The sequence below is a fragment of the Oryzias latipes genome, chromosome 2, assembly GCF_053564925.1.
Source record: "Oryzias latipes strain Hd-rR chromosome 2, Olatipes_Hd-rR_3.1".
NCBI classification, from domain to species: Eukaryota; Metazoa; Chordata; class Actinopteri; order Beloniformes; family Adrianichthyidae; genus Oryzias; species Oryzias latipes.
Window position 1 is genome coordinate 3,418,622 of NC_136238.1, and position 25,382 is coordinate 3,444,003.

The 25,382-nt window shown below is 44.3% G+C and overlaps 2 protein-coding genes across 2 annotated transcripts in view; both read left to right on the plus strand.

Moving 5' to 3' along the window:
- Positions 1-25,382, plus strand: part of LOC144983614 (NACHT, LRR and PYD domains-containing protein 12-like) — a 62,344-nt gene that overhangs the window by 17,408 nt on the left and 19,554 nt on the right. Inside the window, exons 4-6 of the mRNA XM_078930498.1 lie at positions 2,097-2,273; positions 12,153-12,329; positions 18,434-18,607. Of these exons, the coding sequence (XP_078786624.1) occupies positions 2,097-2,273; positions 12,153-12,329; positions 18,434-18,607 (528 nt within the window). The remainder of the gene's footprint in view (positions 1-2,096; positions 2,274-12,152; positions 12,330-18,433; positions 18,608-25,382) is intronic.
- On the plus strand, positions 21,041-24,536 carry LOC144990519 (uncharacterized). The gene is made up of 2 exons (XM_078944044.1): positions 21,041-21,595; positions 22,617-24,536. The coding sequence occupies exons 1-2, from the start codon at positions 21,041-21,043 to the stop codon at positions 24,372-24,374; spliced, it is 2,313 nt and encodes a 770-aa protein (XP_078800170.1). The 3' UTR covers positions 24,375-24,536.

The window sequence follows — 25,382 nt, forward strand, 5'->3', positions numbered from 1 at the left end:
ATGCATCCATAGATGTCTGCAATGGTCTAGTGCAGGGGTGGCGAACACGCGGCTCTTGCCTCTTTGCATCTCATCGTATTTTCAATATAATGTGACGGCCTGGGGGTTAGCCCCGCAAAGACTCATGGGAAGTGGGGAATCTTGGGTGACAACCATAAGTGAGAGGGCTGGAAGCAGAAGTCTCATGCATGCTGTTTGTCAGTATGGGCGTATTGTCGGAAAGGAGAAAATGATTCTCAGTGTACTCCGCCCCCTCTGAGTCTGCCCGTAGTCGTGTGGTATTTGGGACACGGACAGCTCCCCAACGCTGTCAGTTAATCAGCAGCGTACTTCTTGCTTCCCTGCCACAGTGACGTAGCAGCTGAGTTGTTACAATACTGTGCCTAATTTCTTAACCTCTTAAACCACACTCAAATCCATCAGAGGGGATTAAAAATAAACGATAATAAAATTAAATTGGCTGTGTGCATTTTCGAAGCTGCTCCTGACATCTACGTGACCGCGGGTTACACCCAATGCCGGAAAAAATAAGTCAACATTGGCTCTGCGAAGAATGGGAAGATTCTTACTTTTTTACTGAATGGAATGGGAACTCACGATATTTATCATTATGAGCTTTTGGAAGCACTTACATTGCTCATGACAGAAAAGAACTTAACGTATCCCTGAGAAAATCAAAAGCTCTTCCTGATCTGACACAAATTGTCTCCTTTATGAACAAGTTGAAGCTTTTCAAAGTGCACATTCAAAACAACAATCTCTGTCCCACTTTCCTTCTTTGCGGAGATCACACAGCAGAAAGCTGCAATCCAAATGAATAAAGCGCAGAACGTGACGCTGCTTGCGCAACTGGATGGAAACGACTGCAGATTACTTTTATCATGGACCCTTTAATGCAGAGACTGACTGCCTGAGATCCCCGCTTGTCACTGATGAGGCAGCGAGACAACTGGAGATGATTGAGCTGAAATCTCTCTGAAAAAGGGGCCCTATTACGTTTTGGAGAACAGAGAAATCCCCGTGTGGAAAAGAGCTGCTCTCAATCTTCTGTCGATGTTCTCCTCAATATGTCTGCCAGTCCCTGTTTAGTACCTGGAAACATGAAATCAAGGCATCGGGGACTGACACTCACGTTAAGGAACCGATCAGATAGTCTAAGACTGGCCCGGGGGTTAGCCCCGCCTTATGCCCCTAAGGATCATGGGAAGTGGGTAATCTTGAGTGCAAAACCATGAGCCAGGTAGCTGTTAGCAGAAGTGAGGTTCATGCTGTTTGGCTGTTTGAGTGAGGGTACACATACATTGGCCCTGAATGTGTGCAGGAGCTGCAAGAATTGTTATCTAATGGAGAAAGTTCACTGTCACTTCGTGAAGGAGATAATTTGCTGATATGCATTAGTGTAACATAAATCATCAGCTTCTGCAGGTCAATCAGTCATGTTAAATAAAACAAATGTCAAAAGCAAAAATTTTAAATGAAGGCTCAAAGTAATTTATGCTACATAAATCTGAAGTGTAATGTATTTAATGTTTTTATTATGAATATGAATTATTTGGACAGCATAAGGATGCTCTGTCCAGATGTTTGTGAATTCGTTGGTGTAAGGGACATTGAAAGAGGAATGTTTAGTTACAAAGAATTACCAGTTAAATCCTATTGTAAATTTGACATCAGAGGAGTCAGTGCCTCACCAGAATCCACCTTACTGCACGTCAGAAAATGATTCTCAGGGTTAAGTACTCCGCCCCCTCAGCTTTATAGTCGTGTGGTATTTGGGACACGGACAGCTCCCCAACGCTGTCAGTTAATCAGCAGCGTACTTCTGACGTAGCAGCTGAGTTGTTACAATACTGTGCCTAATTTCTTAACCTCTTAAACCACACTCAAATCCATCAGAGGGGATTAAAAATGTGTGCTGCTCCTGACATCTACGTGTGTGGCTCTGCGAAGAATGGGAAGATTCTTACTTTTTTACTGAATGGAATGGGAACTCACGATGTTTATCATTATGGGGGTCCCACCTGACTGAATGGACCAAGTTCCTGGACCTCCAGCTGCATCACTGCTCCTGAAAACACTTTTCTGTCTCATTGCAGGTTGAAGGTCTGCAGTTTGTCAGAGATCGGCTGTAAAGTTCTGGCCTCAGCTCTGAAGAAAAACCCGTCTAATCTGACAGAACTGGACCTGAGCTGGAACCAGAACCTGAAGGATTCAGGAGTTCTTCGTCTGTGTGGTTTTCTGAGGAGTCCAGGCTGCAGACTGCAGACTCTGAGGTCAGACTCCATGTTTCAGTTGTGTTCACATCAATATGATGAGTACAGATGACTGACTGATGACATGACTACAGAGTGATGACTGACCCCCCCCCCCCCCCATTCCCACCTTACCGTATGCTGCTGCTGAGACTCTGAGGCTAGAAAGTATATTTCTGATCTTAGCTATATTGAACAGGTGAAAAAATGCAGTTTTCCACGTCTGAGATCTGTGAGCCTTAAATAATAAATCCTGGTCAAATTAAAGCTCTTCAGAACTTCTCTCTGGGTAAATGGTCTGGCTGAAGCGCTGATCTCCTCTGCCATGATCAAACTTGCTTCACTTTGTGATTCTGCACGGCTGAAAAGTGTCTGATGAAGTGTCTGAATCTTCATCTCTTCTGCTTTCTGGATCTTCTACTCTGACAGAAGAGGGATTGACAGAAAATGCTCTTTCAAATCAAATCAAATCAAACTTTATTTATAAAGCACTTTTCATATTAAAATATAACACAAAGTGCTTTACATTAAAACACAACAAAATAAAATAAAAAAATCATGATGATTAATAAATAAATAGATAAATAAATAAATAAATAAATAAACAAACAAATAAATAAATAAATAAGTAAATAGTGCCCACATCCCCGTACCTAGCCCCCCACTCCTTTCACACCTCCCACCCTTAAACCGATGGGGAAAGACAATTAGAAATAGGCTGAGCACAAGAACATGATGCTGGAAACGCTGGTAATTGGAACCTCCCCCTCTGTGAACAGCCGCATACACAGCCAAATGCAGTATCACAGGCGGGGACCGCTCCACCACAGCTAAGCGGTGATGCAGGTCCCCATCTAGAGCCGCAGTGGCTGAACAGCAGCCGACCCAGAGGGAGGGGCTCCAGCTGAGGAAGCACCGGAAATAAAAATGAATGAAAATGAGAATAAAAAAGGAAACATATTGATAAAAACAATAAAACATTGAAATACGGTAAATTAAAATTACGCTTTAAAAATCTATTTCAAGTTCATAAAACAAAACAAAATGGATCAATAAATAAAAAAAAATAAGTTAATACATATAAATAAATAAGTGAATAAATAGATAAATAAAAGGAGTAAAAATAAATAAATATATAAATAAAATTAGCTAAAAGCCAGATTAAAAAGATGGGTCTTGAGCCTTTTCTTAAAAGCATTAACGCTCTCTGCTGCCCTCAGATCCTCTGGCAGACTGTTCCATAAACGGGGGCCATAGTGCTGAAACGCAGCACTATGGAGGCAGAATTGTTCCTAATTCTGCCTCCAAGTGTTTCTTTGTTGTATTGTATGGTGTGCGCTTGTGTAGCTTGCTAGCTGCTATTTTCATCTCTGTTGTTGTGAGAAGTGGGCAGGCTGACTTTACTCAGAACAACAGAAGTTGAATTCTTCAGAGCTTGTTGTGTGTGTGACCTTCAGACACACTCCAATATTGCATTGCTCTGTCATTTCTCTCCCTCAAATGTGCCGTTAACTATCTGAACTAGTTCAGCAGCAGTCCTGGGGCCTCATTTATAAATGTTGCGTACGCACAAAAGAAGGCGTACGCCACTCTCTACGCAATAATTGAGATTTATAAAAAGCAACTTGACGGGAAAATGTGCGGTCCTTCACGCAAGCTCTGACCCAGGCGTACGCACAAAAACGGGTGAAATGAGAAACGGCGACACCGTTGGCAGATGGAAGAAACACGTGAAAGTGAAAATGACAATACTGCCTCTCAGAAATAACATGAAGACTTCACAAAGCAAGTCTTACAATTAACAGCTACACCAACACCCGTTTGATCGATCAGCAGTGAAACAAACAAAAAAGATCAAACGAAAATTCAAATGAACACATATTTGCAGAAAGAAAAGTGAAATATGTTCTGCAATATTGGCATGTTGTGCAATTCATCCTCATAAATAATATAGTTAACAGAACGAAATAATGTACAAAACTGATATTCCCGTCAATGTGTCCGTCTGGAGGAGCAGATATAGATGCAGATAGATAGATAGATAGATAGATAGATAGATAGATAGATAGATAGATAGATAGATAGATAGATAGATAGATAGATAGATAGATAGATAGATAGATAGATAGATAGATAGATAGATAGATAGATAGATAGATAGATAGATAGATAGATAGATAGATTGATTGATTAATTTTCCACTGGGGAAAGTTGTTTTCATAGTAAAGCATTTCTTCATAAGCTGTGGAATTATGGTATTCATGCATATGCCTTTAGTTTGTTTTATTTTTGATAAAACCATGTATGGCGTATGTCTCAACCATTCAGAAAGCAACAAGAAATTACTTTTGCGCTGAACAATTTCCCATTTCCACGTGGATTATTACCGACATCTGTAGATTGTCAGATGTAATTAAATGGAGGGAAATAAAATGCCCCATCACAATGCGTAATGACGCACAATGGCTGATCTTGCGCTCTTAGAAGATGTGGCAAATGGAAGAATTCGGAGTGAACGCATCTTTAGACAGCAAGAAGACTTGCTGGCAAACGAGGACGACTGGCTTATGAGCCGGTTCCCACTTCCTCGAGCCGTCCTATTTGACTTTTGCGGGCTTTTTATTTCGGCCACGGTCCGAGGTTGTGAGGCTACAGTATTTACGGCGTCTGCCACCGTTTGCCGCTCACGTGCCTTTTTGCCATTAGTAATGCCCACACTGTGCCCTCCAAACAACACTTTTCTCCTCTTTTCCACCTCGCCAACGATCACTTCTACTTCACATTGAGTGAAGTTACGTTTTTTTGATTTCCTCTCTGTGTTTGCCATGGTTTCGCTATCAATTAATATTAACTTGTGGGCGTTTCACTGACTATTTATGGGCAACTATGGGCGTGTCATGAAGCCGCAAAAGCTGCGGAACATTTAGAATTGATTGTGATTTATTAAGGGAAAGATGCGTAGGATGTGCGTGCGCACGGTTTTATAAATCCGAATATTTCTGTGCGTACGCACGTCCTATGTTTCATCCGTACGCCACTTCTGACGCAAATCCTAAGCAAAGTTTTATAAATGAGGCCCCTGGTCATGAGTTCTTCAGGGCCAAACCGCTAATCCCAGTTCTTTTGGAAATCTGGACTCATTGTGGATTTCTCTGGAACACAGAGGGGGATTTCCTGTTCTAAAGGTTCTGAACAGGGTTCTGTTCATTTAGCTTTGCTGTTGGAAGATTCTACAATGTCTCTTTGATGAGTTTTCATGAATCAGCAACTTTGTCTTCATGAATCAGCAACTTTGTTTTCATGAATCTCTGTAAAATATCTGCAGGGGGTAAAAACTTTGTATATTCTCTTGATTTGTGTTGGATCCCTTAAAATGTGATCAAGATTTTCCTATTGATGAATTTTTTTACCCATGATTCAAAGTGATCATCAATTTCCAATGAACAATTCCCTTTACAATGTGATGTCATTTGAAAATGCATTTAAAAATTTAGGATTAAAGATGAATGAATGATATTTGAATTTTTGATTTGATTTGATTAGATTTTGATTTGAAATGGTTTATTTTAAACATTCAAGTAAAAATAATACACAAAAACATTAAAATCATCAGCTATACATTCATACAAAGACGTATCAAACTTAGAATAATTACACATAAAATTAAATATTGCTTGAAAGGGAGTGGAAGGAAGTGAACTTGTATAATCCACCCCTGTTCTACTGTAACCATTTTATGACATCATTTATCATTATCCAGTTCATCACTTTTATCAGACAAAATTAAGAATCCTTAAATATCAATAAAGCACATGACAAAGATGAATTATTTATTATATAAAAAAATAAGTATTTTAGAAATCAACATCAGTTTAGTTATCTACAAAATAGGCAGATTATGTTCATTAGAAAAATCATGTATGTGATTAAAAAATATGGCTGTCCTTCGTGTGTTGAAGTTGACTGTCTCGAGTTTGAGGAATAGAAAATGACAGGCTGTCATGTGGGCTGCTAGCCCAGCGCGGGATCTGCAGAAGCGATCACATCTCAAGCATTTGAAATCGGTTGAGGTTGCTACGGAGTGACGCCGGTGATGTGCCGTTGGTATTCACGTTGGCGTTGGTCTTCAATGGTTTTCATGGCTTTCTTTAAAGTTTCACGCCATTTGGATTTTTGTAGGGCTTCTTCTTCCCAGTTGTAGTGTGGAATGCCTGCTCTCTTCATGTGTAGCTTTAACACAGCTCTATAGCATAGTTTCTGTCCACCGCGGCTCCTTTTCCTTGAAAAAGTTCAGAGTAGAATACTGCTTTGGGCAATCCGACATACATACATGCCCTGCCCATCGATGTTGGGACGATGTTATTAGGGCATCAACACTGTGTTGGCACGTCTCAAAATCTCAACATACGGTCTTGCCACTTGATGTTAAGAAAGAAGCAAAGGTGGCGAAGCTGAAGTCTTGTTAGAGCCTTGATGTGTCTGCTGTAGAGAGTGGTACACTCGATAGAGTATAGCAAACAGGGAAAGCCTGCGGCTGCATATACCTTCACTTTGGTCCTACTGCTGATGTCATGGCAACTCCACAGTCTGTTTTGTAGTGCACCATATGCCTTAGTGGCAGAAAGTATTCTCTGTTCCACTTCCAGATCAGCTGAGTTTGAGTTAGTTAAGGTACTGCCCAGGTAAGTAAAACTTTCTGTTGATTTCAGTGGTTCATCATGGACCATAATCGTCTCTGGGTGTTCGTTGGATAATGTGGGAGGCTGATACAGTAGTTTGGTCTTAGAGATATTAATCTTCAATCCAAAAATCTCAGCTGCGGAGGAAAAGCGATCTACAATCTGTTGCATATCAGATGCGTTACTACAGCGGTGGGCAAACTACGGGCCGCGGGCTGGATCCGGCCCGCCTCCATGTTTGGTCCGGCCCGCTGAACAATATCAGAGACCCATGTTTTTTTGTTTTTTTTAATCTGGCCAGACGATCAAGACTTGACATTTTCTTCCCCACTTCTGCAGTCTGTGCTCCAACCTTAAAGCCTCTATAATCTGTCAAACACAACACAAGACAGTCTTTCCTTTCTACGTCGCAGTTCATCTTTCCCGGTTTAGCTCATTCTTTTAGAGCGATTATGCTGCCTTTTTTATACAGCGTACCCTGTTCTGTGTGCAGATTGGCTAGAGACCTTGTCAATCAATTAGGGTTGGGCGATGTCTCCTAATTTGGCCGTTGACGATGTTTGCTGTCAACCATCGGGATGGACGATTTTTCGTTCTTATATAACTGCTATTCGTTATTTTGCTTTTTTCATTTTATTTCCCAACTAATGGTTAATCCGCGATGATCCAGTATAAACTGACGGAAGTGACTTTAACAGAAAAAGTAACAAGCAAGATAGAAAAGAAGTAGCCCACTCCCGCACTTAGCGAAGTGGACCGGCGGAGTGCGGATTTACAGCTTTGTGTTTGATGGGAAGGGGGGGGGGTACATGAGCGGTATGTGTGGGAGATTTAAGACTGCGATCCGTCCCGCAGCTCTAGGGGTACAAGCAACCGAACTCAGAACCGGGTCTAAACGTGTGTCTGAGCACAGCTCGGATCGTCAGCAGACACAGAGGTTTGAGCATCAAAGCAGAAATGTCGCTCAGTCCTTAGAAAACATTCAAACAATCACGTGGATTTGTGTTTCCAGTCGTGTCCCGACTAAATAAAGGCTGATGTTATTCACAGGATGCAGCACCACCCAAAGCTAACGTTGTTAGCCCGTGTTAGCATACTGCTAATCCTGGCTCCGTTCAGAAAAAGCACTGACCACACGGATTAAAATTCAAATGATGAGCGAACAGGTGTTTCATAATAACCGTAACATTATTAAAAGCACGTTTAGAAGAGCATCTCGTATTTTACCGAGCTGACATGTCAATGTATATAGCCGCTCGGCGCTGTTATGTTTGTATTGAATTGTTACATTCAATAAAGTTTGGAAAAAAAAACCGCTCGGCGAAAGTTGTATCCCCTTCCGGTTTTCAAACTGCGCATGTGCGAATGATTTATTCCGACCGAAATTGTGACCTTAGTGAACGTTTTTATATTCTGAAAACATTTTTCTGGGCCCATCTACACGGTTGGATTCTAATCCGACCATTGATCCCATCAAGATATTTTGTACATGTAACCGCGGCTTATGGTGTCGACGCGCAACGTGGCGGGGGCGTGGCATCACGATGGTGGTCTCTCCATCGGGATGTCAGTCACCCATCACGATGGACGACGTCCATCGGCACAACCCTACAATCAATCTCCTCAGTCCGTGCCGTGTCTCCTAGAAACACAGATCTCTTCAGAGCTTAAGAAATCTGTGATCGATCACATCTTTGTTTTCATTCTAAGATCCTGGACCTCATTTCTAGGAAGGTTTGAGAATTTAAACAAGAAAAAAGGGAGAAAATGTTCATGTTTGTGTGAGAAAGCTGTATTTAGGCAGTGAGGAGTTTTACTGTCATACACGTCTGTAATCAGACTCCGTGGATTTCACCGATCTTGGTTATTTTTAGAACTCCTGCAATAAACGAGGAACTTTGTACTGGTAAAAAGGTCGTGCAGATATATTTGTAGCTGCAGCAGGAGACATAGAAATGTGCTTTTTCATTATTACTGGATGAGAAACAGACGTGCAGCGGGTCACAGCGCAGCTGCAGTCCTCAAAATCTCAGTGGAATTTATGACTGGAGAGGATCCTTTATTTATTTATAGATATTTGGTCATTGTTCTATTTCATAAATAGTGTTATTTATTTTATTAAAAGGGTCATGAATGAATGAAAATTTATTCATACAGCACTTTACAACTCCTTGAAGGTACCAAAGGGCTTCACAATAAAAAAGAGATCTAAAATGGGAGCAAAAGTTTTAAACTAAGAACTCTAGAATGTTTTGTTTTAGAATATAATTTTCCATCCAAATGTTTTTATCTACATTCCATGTTATATCATTCTCACTGCACGCATCTGCTCGTGGTCTGGCCCTTTTATCCAATGTTAGAACCCAATGTGGCCCGCCAGTTAAAATAATTGCCCACCCTTGCGTTACTAGCTAGATGGGCTGAGTCATCAGCATGAAGTAGTTCTCTGACACACGTCCTGTGTCTTAGTGTGGGCACGAAGACGGGCGAGGTTGAAGAGTTTACCATCAGTTCTTGTGCGAATGAAGACACCCTTGTTTGGGCCTTCTTTCATAGTATCCAGTACAGCTGTAAGATGAAGAGAGAAGAGGATTGGTGCCAGTACACAGCTAGGGATGGGTATCGTTAAGGTTTTAACAGTACTACTACTCTTATCGATACTGCTTATCCATCCGGTATTTTAACGATACTCTTATCGATACTTTATGAGGACGAAAAAAAAATGAATAAATAACAAATTAAGAACATAAAGTGCATCAAAGGGCATCAAAGGGACTCCTTGACGCAAACTTCATTAATTTTACACGGATATGGGTGTTCTTAGTATATAGGGGGATAAAAGGATTTTTTTCGGGGGGCAGTCACGTGTCCCCTACGAGATCACCACTGTCTGTGTGCGCGCTCCCTTGCCTTGTGTGTGTGCGCGGGCGTACTGTCTGAACAGCTCCGCCCCCCCGTGTGCACAAATAGCCAGACAAACCTCTCTTGTTCAGCGAAAACAGCGAAATTAACATCATCGTTAATTAAAGGAAAATTGACTGACTTGATGAGTTAAATATGGCAGATAACGTTTATATCTTGTGGGACACAAAAAAAGCCACTTCTCCAGTGCAGATAGCAGACCGTTCAGGTCAGTTCTTAACGATACTGCGGTCCTGAAGAATGTGACCCTGGGGCTCGTACAAAACCGGGGCTCGGTACCCATCCCTGCTTCACGCCATGGTTAACTGGAAAGGTGTCACTGGGTCCACTACCAACTGAAACCTGTGCCCTCATTCCATCATGAAATTGCCTAATAATGTTAATACTATATCAGTAAATTAAACATACCACTCTTTCAGTAATAATTAGAAATCAATTTTACTAATTTAAATAATTAACAGAATTATTTTTATCTTTATTTTCTTTGTAATTTTTAGTTTTTTTTATTATGAAGCAATGCTTTGAAATAAAATAAAATAACAATTCTGTGAATTGTCAAAAAAAATAGACTCTTCTTAAGTCAAAGCTTTAAATCAAAATAAAATCTATTGGAATTTAAACTTTTGTTTGTTTTGTTCCATAATTCAGATGAAAATCCATTTTCAACCCCCAGTTACATTACATTTTAAAAATATATTAAATCTACTGCATTTTCATTAAACTTCATGTTTTCAGGTCAACAAAAAAAAGAAATTGCTAAACAGCCCCCCCCCCCCCCCCCCCCCCCCATGCATTATGCATTTTTATTTCCAGGTCGTCATGATTTTTCATCCAAAATCTACGACGGAGTTTTAGGGCCACGGTGAGGAAATACAATTCTGGCCAACATGACGAGATTAAAGTCGTCATGTCGACTTTAATCTCGTCATGACGAGAAAAAACTCGACACAAAGTTTCGAGAAAAAACTTGTCGTGTCGAGATAAAAGTCGAAATAAAGTTTCGAGATCAAAGTCGCAATGTTGCGCGAGAGCAGAGAAACTGAGTCTTTCAGGAGTATTCAGTGTTATGGCTTATGTTAGTGAGCTAGTGGCTTTGTATTTAAGAGTTTACAAAAGAGTTTTACGGCCACCAATAAAAGTAATTTTATTAGCAGATAAAAACTCGTACATTCACGGGAAAAAAGTCATAGATTAACAAGGAGAAAACCCCGTAGTGGTCTGTTTATCGGAGCTTAGTTTGAAGATGAAATATGTGGAGCCTTTTGTGAAGCTTCATTGCCGGATTATTATAGGTTTAAAACAAAGAGATTCTGAACCTTTTGGCGACTCAAAATCAGATTATTTTCCGTGTAGCAGTCTTTCCGGGGTTCGGTGTCAGTAAAGCAGACTTTCATCACTAAAATAAGGAGCTCAGAGACACGTTTGGGTGTAGAGGACCGCTGCAGCCTTTATTCTCCTTTTCATTCACATAACCTGAAGTTCATTTGTCACATTACGTCATGAACCTGTCACCTGAACACCAATGCGGATGCAAACAGTGTTACATACGCCCCCTCCTGCAGATGAAGCGACCGGTTTGATCATTACAAAACAAAGATGAATGAAAATAGTCTGTTATATTAGCATTACAACGTTGAAAAAGGCAAAAAGTGCTTCTCCTCCTCAGACGGAAGCGTCACACAAACATAGAGATCTTGTCTTTGGTGGAGGAAGAAAGGATTCAAGCAGACAGCTGCAGGGACACCCGATGGCTTCATCGGGCTGCAGAGATCCTGCAAACCAACCATCAATAAATAAAACTTTAATGAATCGTAAATCAATCAAATGAGCCTCCAGACATTTGGGACGTTACCAATAAACATTCAGCTCACCTGTTCAACAAAGTTTAGTCGGTCTGCTCTGCTGCTGCACGGTGTTCACCTGCTGCTCTGCATGCTGCTCACTTCCACAATAATCTCGTAAATTTAGTTTTTTTCTCTCGCGCGCAACATTGCGACTTTAATCTCGAAACTTTATTTCGACTTTTATCTCGACAAGACGAGTTTTTTCTCGAAACTTTGTGTCAAGTTTTTTCTCGTCAAGACAAGATTAAAGTCGACATGACGACTTTAATCTCGCCACGTTGGCCAGAATTTTTTTTTTCCTCACCGTGGCCCTAAAACTCCGTCGTAAAAATCTTTCCTGAAAATGTCATCTGTCAGTGTCTCATCAGGGCGGGTCCCACCTGACTGAATGGACCAAGTTCCTGGACCTCCAGCTGCATCACTGCTCCTGAACACACTTTTCTGTCTCATTGCAGATTGGAGAACTGCAGTTTGTCAGAGATCAGCTGTGAAGTTCTGGGCTCAGCTCTGAAGAAAAACCCGTCCAATCTGAAATACCTGGACCTGAGCAGGAACCAGAACCTGCAGGATCCAGGAGTTCTTCATCTGTGTGGTTTTCTGGAGAGTCCAGACTGCAGACTGCAGACTCTGAGGTCAGACTCCATGTTTCAGTTGTGTTCACATCAATATGATGAGTCCAGATGACTGACTGATGACATGACTACAGAGTGATGACTGACCCCCCCATTCCCACCTTACCGTATGCTGCTGCTGAGACTCTGAGGCTCCTTTTTCTCTTTTTTCAGAGGTTCTCATGTAGATCTAGTCTGACAATAATCCTGTCCACAGAGGAATGTTTTCAGTCTAACTTTGAATGTAGAAACTGAGTCGGCCTCTCTTCCATGAGCTGGGAGTTTATTCCATAAGACAGGGGCTTGGTGGCTAAACGCTCTACCTCCAACTGTATTTTGACTAATTCTAGGAACCACAAGCAGTCCTGCATTTAGTGAGTGAAGTGTTCTGATTGGATGGTAAGGGACTATGAGGTCTTTGATATAGGATGGGGTCATTCCATGTAAGGCCTTTTAGGTTAACAGGAGGATCTTGAACTGGATTCTAGGATCAACTGGGATCCAGTGAAGTGAAACTAACACAGGAGTGATGTGATTTCTTCTGCTAGTTCCTGCTAACAATCTAGCTGCTGCGTTCTGAACAAGCTGGAGACTTCTTAAGGAACTCTTAGGACACGCTGCTAACAAAGAGTTACAGTAATCCAGTCTAGACGTAACAAATGCATGGATGAGTTTTTCAGCATCACTTTTAGAAAGTAGATTTCTGATCTTAGCTATATTGAACAGGTGAAAAATGCAGTTTTCCATGTCTGAGATCTGTGAGCCTTAAATGATAAATCCTGGTCAAATCAAAGCTCTTCAGAACTTCTCTCTGGGTAAATGGTCTGGCTGAAACGCTGATCTCCTCTACCATGATCAAACTTGCTTCACTTTGCAGATCAATTATCCAAAATACATGCAGATTATATACTTCAGAAAAACAATGCATATGATTAAAAAATAATACTATATCAGTAAAATAAACATAATACTGTTTCAGAAATGTTCATAGCAAAAATTGATCAAGTATCAAAAGTTAAAATATGTGCAAATTATTTTTCATTAGAAAAAATCATGAATCCATATTTGGAGCAAGTGAAGTAAAATAATTAGAAATCAATCAATTTAACCATCTTCAATAATTGACAGAGAATTCTTTTTATCTTTATATTCTTTTTACATTTTTATTATAAGGTAATGCTGTGAAATAAAATAAAATGAGAAAAAGGTCCACATTCAGGAATCAGGAAATCTTTATTGTCATTTTATCACATGATAAAACGAAATTAGGCTTTCTGGTCCCGGGCCAGCCGTTTACATTCAGACATAAATAAATAATATAATATCAATGTCATATCAATATGTTACGGTGTGGTTCCTGGTGAGTATTGCACAGAAAGTATGTTTCAAATTGCACAGTATATTATATTAATTACTGCACAGCCCTGTGATATTGCACTTTAGAATTAGCTTGTTGTCCATGGAGGGGGGGTGGGGGGGTGCAGTGATCAACCGGAGTTCAGCTGTCTGACTGCTTCAAGGAATAAACTGTTCCTCAGTCTGGAGGTCCTGCTCTTTATGCTCCTCAGTCTCCTGCCTGAGGGGAGCAGGGAGAACAGAGGGTGTCAGGGGTGAGTGGGGTCTTTCAGGATGTGGGAGGCCCGTTTCCTGCATCTGGTCGTATAGAGGTCAGTGGTGGACGGCAGGCTGCAGCCCACAGTCCTCTGTGCAGCTTTGGTCACTCGTTGCAGAGCTTTCCTCTCTGCTGCAGAGCAGCTGCCGTGCCACACTGTGATGCAGGAGGTCATGATGCTCTCCACCACACACCTGTAGAAGGAGGCCAGGACGCTCTCCACCACACACCTGTAGAAGGAGGTCAGGACGCTCTCCACCACACACCTGTAGGAGGCCAGGACGCTCTCCACCACACACCTGTAGAAGGAGGTCAGGACGCTCTCCACCACACACCTGTAGGAGGCCAGGACGCTCTCCACCACACACCTGTAGAAGGAGGTCAGGACGCTCTCCACCACACACCTGTAGAAGGAGGCCAGGACGCTCTCCACCACACACCTGTAGGAGGCCAGGACGCTCTCCACCACACACCTGTAGAAGGAGGTCAGGACGCTCTCCACCACACACCTGTAGAAGGAGGCCAGGACGCTCTCCACCACACACCTGTAAAAGGAGGTCAGGACGCTCTCCACCACACACCTGTAGGAGGCCAGGACGCTCTCCACCACACACCTGTAGAAGGAGGTCAGGACGCTCTCCACCACACACCTGTAGAAGGAGGCCAGGACGCTCTCCACCACACACCTGTAGAAGGAGGTCAGGACGCTCTCCACCACACACCTGTAGGAGGCCAGGACGCTCTCCACCACACACCTGTAGAAGGAGGTCAGGACGCTCTCCACCACACACCTGTAGAAGGAGGCCAGGACGCTCTCCACCACACACCTGTAGGAGGCCAGGACGCTCTCCACCACACACCTGTAGAAGGAGGTCAGGACGCTCTCCACCACACACCTGTAGAAGGAGGTCAGGACGCTCTCCACCACACACCTGTAGAAGGAGGCCAGGACGCTCTCCACCACACACCTGTAAAAGGAGGTCAGGACGCTCTCCACCACACACCTGTAGGAGGCCAGGACGCTCTCCACCACACACCTGTAGAAGGAGGTCAGGACGCTCTCCACCACACACCTGTAGAAGGAGGCCAGGACGCTCTCCACCACACACCTGTAGAAGGAGGTCAGGACGCTCTCCACCACACACCTGTAGGAGGCCAGGACGCTCTCCACCACACACCTGTAGAAGGAGGTCAGGACGCTCTCCACCACACACCTGTAGAAGGAGGCCAGGACGCTCTCCACCACACACCTGTAGGAGGCCAGGACTCTCTCCACCACACACCTGTAGAAGGAGGTCAGGACGCTCTCCACCACACACCTGTAGAAGGAGGTCAGGACGCTCTCCACCACACACCTGTAGAAGGAGGCCAGGACGCTCTCCACCACACACCTGTAGAAGGAGGTCAGGACGCTCTCCACCACACACCTGTAAAAGGAGGTCAGGACGCTCTCCACCACACACCTGTAGGAGGCCAGGACGCTCTCCACCACACACCTGTAGGAGGCCAGGACGCTCTCCACCACACACCTGTAGAAGGAGGTCAGGACGCTCTCCACCACACACCTGTAGAAGGAGGCCAGGACGCTCTCCACCACACACCTGTAGAAGGAGGTCAGGACGCTCTCCACCACACACCTGTAGGAGGCCAGGACGCTCTCCACCACACACCTGTAGAAGGAGGTCAGGACGCTCTCCACCACACACCTGTAGAAGGAGGCCAGGACGCTCTCCACCACACACCTGTAGGAGGCCAGGACTCTCTCCACCACACACCTGTAGGAGGCCAGGACACTCTCCACCACACCTGTAGAAGGAGGTCAGGACGCTCTCCACCACACACCTGTAGAAGGAGGTCAGGACTGAGATCCCCATCCCAGCACGCCTGAGCCTCCTCAGGAAATAGAGGCGCTGGTGTGCCTTCTTGACCAGGCAGGAGGTGTTGGTGCTCCAGGTAAGGTCGCTGGAGATGTGCACGCCCAGATACCTGAAGCTGGAAACCACTTCCACCACGTCCCCTCCAATGTGAATGGGGAGAGGGGGGCATCTGTCCTTCCTGAAATCCAAGATCATCTCCTTGGTCTTCTTCCCGTTGATACAGAGGTTGTTGTCTCTGCACCAGCTCTCCAGATGTTCCACCTCCTGCCTGTAGTCGGACTCATCGTTGTTGGAGATGCGTCCAACCACAGCTGTGTCATCCGCAAACTTCACGATCAGACAGCTGGGGTGACTCGCTGTGCAGTCGTGCGTGAGCAGGGTGAACAGGAGGGGGCTCAGCACACAGCCCTGGGGGGAGCCCGTGCTGAGGGTGATCGGGGAGGAGGAGACGTTGCGGATTTTCACAGACTGTGGTCTGTCTGTCAGGAAGTCCAAGACCCAGTCGCACGGAGTGGGGCTCAGTCCAAGTGTGTGTAGTTTTTGGGTGAGGGTCTGCGGGATGATGGTGTTAAAAGCTGATGTGACGTCCACGAAGAGCAGTCGAACGTACGTGTTCTTGACAATTCTGTCGATTGTCCAAAATAAAAAGACTTTTCTTAAATCAAAGTAAAATCTATTGGAATTTAAACTTTTATTTTTTTGGTCCATAATTCAGATGAAAATCCATGTTTAACTCTCAGTTCCATTTCATTTTAAAGTTAAATCTACTGCATTTTCTTTAAACTTCATGTTTTTGGGTCAGCATATACAGTCCCTGACAAAAGTCTTATCGCTTATCCATTTTGTAGAAACTAAAGCGTATAGCCTCACATTTAATGAATCCATTGGTCTTAGAAATGTCGCATATGAAAGCTAAAACCCTCCCAAATTATGTTCAATATACTAAAATAAAATTGCTTCACTTAAGAAAGATTGATCATTTAATGAACACAGAACGGTCACATTTTGGCAAGACAAAAGTTTTGTCGCCTACAGAGAGTAATGTGAAAATGTAACAAATAATTTACTTCAAAACAAAAATATGTTGCATAACATCAGTGAATTAAGTAGTGCTACTGTGAGATCCATATTTATTATCTTGTATGACTTCCATGAGCTTGAAGGACAGCATCCATGCGGTTTGACAATGATTCATACAATTTATGGATGAAGTCATCAGGAATAGCAAAGAAAGCAGTCTTCCATGCCTCCCAGAGTTCATCAAGATTCTTTGGTTTGGTCTTCCATTCTACCCCAGACATGCTCAATGATGTTCATGTCTGGTGACTGGGCTGGCCAGTCCTGGAGCACCTTGAGGAACTTTGATGTAGAGATGGAAGTATGCGATGGAGCACCATCCTGCTGCAGAATTTGACCCCTTTTATGGTTGGGAATGTAAGAGGTACCTAAAACTTCTTGATATTTTAGGCTATTGATATTGCCTTCCACCCTGCAAATGTTTCGCACACCCCCATACTGGATGTAACCCCAGACCATGATTTTTCCGCCACCAAACTTAACTGTTTTCTGGGTGAATCTTGGGTATATGCGGGCTCCAGTTGGTCTCCTGTGATGTAATTCAACTGAAGACTCATCTGAGAAATCCACCTTCTGCCACTTTTCCAGCGTCCATCCTTTTAGCAGGCTGTGGGCCTTGGCAAATGCCACACGTTTTTTCAATTGCCTTTTGTTTAGTGCTGGTTTCTGGGCACTGATTTGACCATGGAGGCCATTTTGAGACAGAATTATACAAACTGTTCTGGTTGACACAGGGACTTGAGGTGACCAGGCCTGGTGGAGCTCTGCTGCTGTGGAAAAGGGGCTGGCCTTGGATTTTCGAACCAACAAATGGTCCTCCCGAGCAGTTGTCTTGCGGACCTGGGCTTGTCAAAAACATCTCCAGTCTCTTCAAATCTTTTTCTTATTCTTTGTACTTGACGCTGAGACACATTGAAGGTGTCAGCCACCTCAGCAGTGGATCTGGTCTTCAGCCTCTTGATAATCAACGCTTTGGTCTCAGGGTGAATCTTAGGCATGTTGTCAGAGGTCAAGTTGCAGTTGATGTGAAGGCCTGGTGTGCTGGGGTTCTTTTTATACCCACCCACTAGTTGATTGATCAGTAATTGACACAGGTGAGGCTGTAATCTAGGATTGGGTGCATCATATGACAAGGCCACAAAACTTTTGTCTTGCCAAAATGTGACCTTTCTGTGTTCATTAAATGACCAATCTTTCTTAAGTGAAGCAGTTTTATTTTAGTATATTGAACATAATTTGGGAGGGTTTTAGCTTTCATATGCGACATTTCTAAAACCAATGGATTCATTAAAAGTAAGGTTATACGCTTTTGTTTCTACAAAATGGATAAGCGACAAGACTTTTGTCAGGGACTGTAAACAAATTCCAAAACAGCCACCCCCCCCATGCATAATTCATTTTTTATTTCCAGGTCTTTATGACTTTTCATCCAAAATCTCTCCTGAAAATGTCATCTGTCAGTGTCTCATCAGGGCGGGTCCCACCTGACTGAATGGACCAAGTTCCTGGACCTCCAGCTGCATCACTGCTCCTGAACACACTTTTCTGTCTCATTGCAGGTTGGAGAGATGCAGTTTGTCAAAGATCAGCTGTAAAGGTCTGGGCTCAGCTCTGAAGAAAAACCCGTCCAATCTGACACACCTGGACCTGAGCATAAACAAACTGCTGGATTCAGGAGTTGTTCATCTGTGTGGTTTTCTGGAGAGTCCAGACTGCAGACTGCAGACTCTGAGGTCAGACTCCATGTTTCAGTTGTGTTCACATCAATATGATGACTGACAGATGACCGACTGATGACATGACTACAGAGTGATGACTGACCCCCCCCATTCCCACCTTACCGTATGCTGCTGCTGAGACTCTGAGGCTCCTTTCTCTCTTTTTTCAGAGGTTCTCATGTAGATCTAGTCTGACAATAATCCTGTCCACAGAGGAATGTTTTCAGTCTAACTTTAAATGTAGAAACTGAGTCGGCCTCTCTTCCATGAGCTGGGAGTTTATTCCATAAAACAGGGGCTTGGTGGCTAAACGCTCTACCTCCAAATGTACTTTTTACTAATTCTCGGAACCACAAGCAGTCCTGCATTTAGTGAGTGAAGGTTTCTGATTGAATGGTAAGGCACTATGAGGTCTTTGATATAGGATGGGGTCACACCATGTAAGGCCTTATAGGTTAACAGGAGGATCTTGAACTTGATTCTGGAATCAACTAGGAACCAGTGAAGTGAAACTAACACAGGAGTGATGTGATCTCTTCTGGTAGTTCCTGCTAACAATCTAGCCAATGACCTCTATCGCTAGAGGAGACACGCCTGCTTGGGAAACCAGGCCAAAAGTGGTGGAGCGCGACGCCATCTTGGTGAGGTCGTCGGTGCCCACATGACAATGATTTCTATTGCCTTTGGTGGCATCTAATTAGATTTTGTATAATATATATATATATATATATATATATATATATATATATATATATATATATATATATATATGCAAGTCACGACACACCAACCTGTGCACAGCCTGGATTGATTACAAGAAGGCCTATGACTCAATGCCACACACATGGATCACTGAATGCTTGGAGCTGTACAACATCAACAGGACTCTAAGAGACTTCATAGGAAACTCAATGAAGCTGTGGAAAACCACCCTTGAAGCCAATGGGAATCCACTTGCACAAGTGTCCATCAAATGTGGGATATACCAAGGTGATGCTCTGTCCCCACTGCTGTTCTGCATAGGTCTGAACCCCCTCAGCCAAATAATCAACAAGACTGGCTATGGATACCGACTCAGAAATGGGGCCAACATCAGTCACCTCCTCTACATGGATGACATCAAGCTATATGCTAAGAGCGAGCGTGACATTGACTCCCTGATCCACACCACCAGGATCTACAGTACTGACATTGGGATGTCATTCGGGCTCGAGAAATGCAGCCGGATGGTGACAAAGAGAGGCAAGGTAGTCCACACAGGAGGGGTCTCACTCCCAGAAGGAACAATAGCAGACATCGAGGACAGTTACAAGTACATTGGAATTCCGCAGGCAAATGGCAACCTGGAGCAGGCAACAAGGAAAGCTGCAACAGCTAAATACCTCCAACGAGTAAGGCAAGTCCTGAGAAGCCAGCTCAATGGCAAAAATAAGACCCGGGCAATAAACAGCTACGCACTGCCAGTTATCAGATACCCTGCAGGAATAATAAGATGGCCAAAGGAAGAGATACAGACCACGGATGTTAAGACACGAAAGCTCCTCACCATGCATGGAGGGTTTCATCCCAAATCCAGCACCCTGAGACTGTATGCTAGCCGCAAGGAAGGAGGCCGAGGACTTGTGAGCGTAGAAGCCACTATCCAGGATGAGACATCCAAGATGCATGAGTACATCAAGCTCAAGGCCCCAACTGACAGTGTGCTCAGTGAATGTCTCAGGCAATGGAGAGCAGAGGATACAGTGCTGGAGGACAGATCCTCATGGGAGGACAAACCCCTACATGGGATGTACAACCGGACCATAACTGAAGTGGCTGATATCAAGAAGTCCTACCAATGGCTAGAAAGGGCTGGCCTACAGGACAGCACTGAAGCGCTCATCCTGACAGCTCAGGAACAAGCCCTGAGCACCAGAGCAATGGAGGCTCAGATCTACCACACCAGACAAGACCCAAGTTGTAGGCTGTGCAAAGAGGCGCCTGAAACAATCCAGCACATAACTGCAGGATGTAAGATGCTGGCAGGTAAAGCATTCATGGAGCGCCACAATCAAGTGGCTGGAATAATATACAGGAACATGTGTGCAGAATATGAACTGGAAACCCCAAGGTCAAAATGGGAAACACCTCCGAAGGTAGCAGAAAATGAGAGGGCAAAGATCCTGTGGGACTTCAAGATCCAGACTGATGGGATGGTAATGGCGAACCAACCAGACATTGTAGTGGTGGATAAAGAACAGAGGAAAGCCATTGTGGTGGATGTGGCAGTGCCAAGAGATGGGAACATCAGGAAGAAGGAACATGAGAAACTGGAGAAATACCAGGGACTCAGAGAAGAACTGGAGAAAGCCTGGAAAGTGAAGGTGACAGTGGTGCCTGTGGTAATTGGAGCACTCGGGGCAGTAACCCCCAAGCTGGAGGAGTGGCTACAACAGATAGACAAGAAAGATGGCGCCGGTGTGTGTGGCTGCTCGTCTACCCCGCTCCCTGTTGTTCGTGATTGTGTTGTTTTTGTACCTTGGCACGCGACTAACCGAGTCTCTATTGGTGTATAATCGTCAGTTTCTTTTGGATCATCAATTTACCAACTCTGATCTAAGTTCGTCCAAGTTGTACTGTCGCCAAACACTACCTCCTCTGCCTTTGGGCATCCCAGCCTACCTGCTCAGGGCGTCGGCTCTCTTCCTGCGGCGGAAGCGTCATCGGAAACGCGGCAAGCGCGGGGGCCGCCTTGTGAAGCTGAAGGGCATCTGGGCCCGCTCCCCGTCCTCTTCCCGAACAGGATTTAGATTATTTCCCCGCTCCATGCTGTCCTGGCGCTCCCTGGATCCACCTGAGGTCTGCATTATTCCTGTTGCTGGCTTTGACGGAGGAGACCAGCCCCGCCGCTCCTGCTCTCCTCGCCCCCGCCGGCGCGGGGTAAATCCCGGGAACCTGTCGTCGCTCTCCCGGTCGCTTCTGTCCCATGACATACAGGCTGCCGCTGCTTCCAGATTCGGCCTGGTAAACGCCAGATCGCTAGCAAACAAAACTTTTATTTTGAGGGATTTCTTCACTTCCCGCTGCCTGGATTTCCTCTTTATTACAGAGACCTGGATATCTCCAGGTGAGGACAGTGTTCTTGTGGATCTTTTACCTGCTGGATTTTCATACTTTAGCTCCCCGCGGATGTCTGGTCGGGGAGGAGGTACTGCGTCTGTCTTTACAAACGATTTTAAGTGTAAACGACACTGTGTGTCATCATCGTACCCCAGCTTTGAGCTGACTTCTTTCGAGGTGGGGAGGTCCGACCCGGTGCTGTGCGCTGTCGTTTACAGACCTCCCAAGTACAACAAAGATTTTCTGAAGGAATTTTCTGACTTTTTGGCTGAAATGATGCCACTCTACGATCGTTTTCTTATTGTTGGGGATTTTAATATTCATGTGTGTTGCCCTGAAAAGCCTTTGGTGAAGGACTTTTTAGAGATCATTGACTCTTTTAACCTTGTTCAGTGGGTGTCTGGAACCACTCATGACACCAGGACACGTACTGGATCTCGTCCTCTCCCATGGACTACCTGTTTTTAATATTGAGATCTGTGACTTAGCTGTTTTAGACCACATGCCTGTAGTGTTTGAAGCTGGACTTTCACGCACTGCTGTTAAATCTACCGCCCCTCCTCAGCGTCGCAGGATTTTTAACTCTTCCACTGCTGGTCAGTTTTCCTCTGCTTTTAACCAGCTCGTTGTCCCTCCCTCTGCTGCTGATGTTCTTGAGCTGAGTTCCTGGTTCAGTTCCTCCTGCACCAGCATCCTGGATTCTGTGGCTCCTCTAAAGACACTAAAGCCCCGTCCTAAACCTGAGCCCTGGTTCAATGAGAGAACCCGGGCAGCTCGGAGGGCCTGTAGGAAAGCTGAACGCAGGTGGAGGAGGGACAAACTGCAAATCTCACTACAAATCTTGAAGAATTGTTGGCATTTTTACCAGGGCACTGTAAAACTTGCTAAACAATAGTACTTGGCTAATATTATTGTTCTTAATCAGCATAACCCACGGGTGCTTTTTAAAATGATAGACTCTGTTCTTAATCCTCCACAGGCGGTGTCCTTAGAAGCTTCCACTGACCTGTGCAATATGTTTTTACAGTTTTTTAACAATAAGGTATCAAATATAAGGGCTGACATTACTCTACCTTCCTCCGACCCTTCGACCTGTGTTCTCTGCCCAGCTGTATTTAGAAAATTTGAGCCAGCGTCTCTTCAATTTTTAAATGAATTAGTCAGTCAAAGCAAACCATCAGGTTCTCCCCTAGACTCCATCCCTCCTAAGTTTTTCAAGGAGGTCTTCCCCAGCATTGCACAGACGGTCCTCTCTATTATCAACAGCAGTCTTGCTGCTGGTGTCGTCCCCTCCACCTTTAAACATGCAATGGTTCAGCCGATACTTAAAAAACCCAGCCTGGACAGTGCTGTACTGGCCAATTTTAGACCCATCTCCAAGATGCCCTATATCTCTAAACTCTTGGAGAAAGTGGTCTATTCACAGCTGGAGGATTTCTTAAACCAACATAAAATTCCTGAAGTCTTCCAGTCTGGGTTTAGACCCCTTCACAGTACTGAGTCAGCACTGCTAAGAGTCAGCAACGACATTCTCTTGGCCAATGATGCTGGAGATTATGTTGTTCTAGTTCTGCTGGACCTAACTGCAGCATTCGACACCGTAGACCATAGCACTTTAATTTCTAGGCTCCAGAACCTGGTGGGGATTCAAGGTACTGCACTGGACTGGTTCAAATCCTACCTGGCGGAAAGAACCATGTGTGTCAGTTTAGGTGGTTATGAATCCACCACAGCTCGGGTTCCCTATGGGGTCCCACAAGGGTCGGTTTTGGGACCTCTTCTGTTTTCTTTATATCTGTTACCTTTAGGGTCCATTCTAAGAAAACACGGCATTTCCTTTCATTTATACGCTGACGACAGTCAGATCTATCTGCCGCTAAAAAAGGATAATCTCTCTGTGACGCAGCTCCTGTCATGTCTCCATGACATTAAGGACTGGTTGGCCCTAAGTTTCTTGAGTTTGAATGAAAAGAAAACAGAAGTTGTAATTTTTGGACCGAATGATTTTAGTGGACCGTCCCCGATTGATCTGGGCTCTCTGACTGGTTTCTTAAAATCAACTGTTTCTAACTTCGGTGTTAAATTGGACAGTAATTTTAGGATGGACCAACAGATAAGCTCTGTAGTGAAGTTAAGCTTTTTAAGCCTTCGCCAACTTGCTAAGGTAAAACCTTTTTTAACACCTGCACACTTTGAAACAGTAATCCATGCTTTCATCACGTCCCGGCTGGATTACTGCAACTCTCTTTATCTTGGACTCAGCCAGTCGTCTCTCTTGCGTCTCCAACGTGTTCAAAATGCAGCTGCTCATCTTATGGTTGGAGCACGCAAAAGAGACCACATCACACCGATCCTAGCATCGCTTCACTGGCTGCCTGTGCATTTTAGAATTCATTTTAAGATTCTTCTGCTTGTTTTTAAATCTTTACACGGTCTTGCCCCGCTGTACCTCTCTGAGCTTCTCACTCCCTATTCGCCGGCACGGTGCCTCAGATCAGCTGATCAGATGCTTCTAGAGGTACTGAGGTCCAGACGGAAGCTCAGAGGGGACAGAGCTTTTGCTGTAGGCGCTCCAAAGCTGTGGAATACTTTGCCGCTGGCCATTAGAGAAGCCCCTTCACTGACCATTTTTAAAACCCGTTTAAAAACCCATTTTTATGCTCTGGCTTTTAACCCAATATGACGACCACTGTTTTTCTAACTGTTTACTGTTTTCTATAGTTTTATCTCCCTCTGTGTTTTCCCCCCCTTAACATGTTTTAATGTTTTTTACTGTTGTGTTCAGCACTTTGTCTCAACTACTGTTGTATGAAAGTGCTATATAAATAAAGTTGAGTTGAGTTGAGATACCTGGAAAGACCTCAGACCTCTCAGTCCAGAAAAGCGCAGTGCTAGGCACAGCTAAGATACTGTGCAAGACCCTCAAGCTCCCAGGCCTCTGGTAGAGGACCCGAGCTTGGAGGAGAAACCACCCGCGGAGGGTGAGAGGGGCAATTATATATATATAACCGTGGGTGGTTTTCTTCTCCAAGCTCAGTTCTTCTTCTTCTCATCTTCACATACGGATTGGAACGGTTCGGAGTGGTCGAGGGCAAACGATCTACTCCGACAATCCTCACCAAATCCCGAAGGCAAAAAGAAATAGACCTGTTAGTTAAGGAGAGGCGGCAGCTGAAGAAACAGTGGAGGAAGGCCACAGAGGAGGAAAAGGAGGGAATAAACGTTCTGCAGGAAGAGATCAAGGGTAGGCTGTCCACACTGAGAAGAGCAGAAAACCTCCTGAGGAAATGCAGAAGGAAGGAGCAAACAAGATCACGCTTCTATAAAGATCCCTTCAAATTTGTAAAGAGTCTATTTACAAAAGAAAAAAGTGGAAGTCTCTCTGCATCAAAGGCTGTGCTGGAAGAACATCTTAAAAAAACCTGTACGGATGACCGACACAATGAAGAGGTCTCACTCCCACCTGACATGCCACCAGTGAGCACACCAGAATACCAGCTTGACGCGAGTCCACCCAGGTGGAGTGAAGTGGTCAAAATTGTGCATTGGGCAAGGGCCGCATCCGCACCAGGCCCCAATGGAATTCCTTATAGGCTCTACAAAAATGCCCCAGGCGTCCTGCAATCCCTATGGAAGCTGATGAAAGTTTTGTGGATAAAGAAGGAGATTCCAGCATCCTGGCGGAGAGCTG

What these genes read in the sequence shown, in the direction of transcription:
- LOC144990519 (XM_078944044.1), top strand. Translation starts at nt 21,041, where the DNA reads ATGGCGCCGGTGTGTGTGGCTGCTCGTCTACCCCGCTCCCTGTTGTTC. An exon ending in CTGCTTCCAGATTCGGCCTG is followed by an intron (nt 21,596 to 22,616) that starts GTAAACGCCAGA and finishes GTTCTTAATCAG; the next exon opens with CATAACCCACGGGTGCTTTT.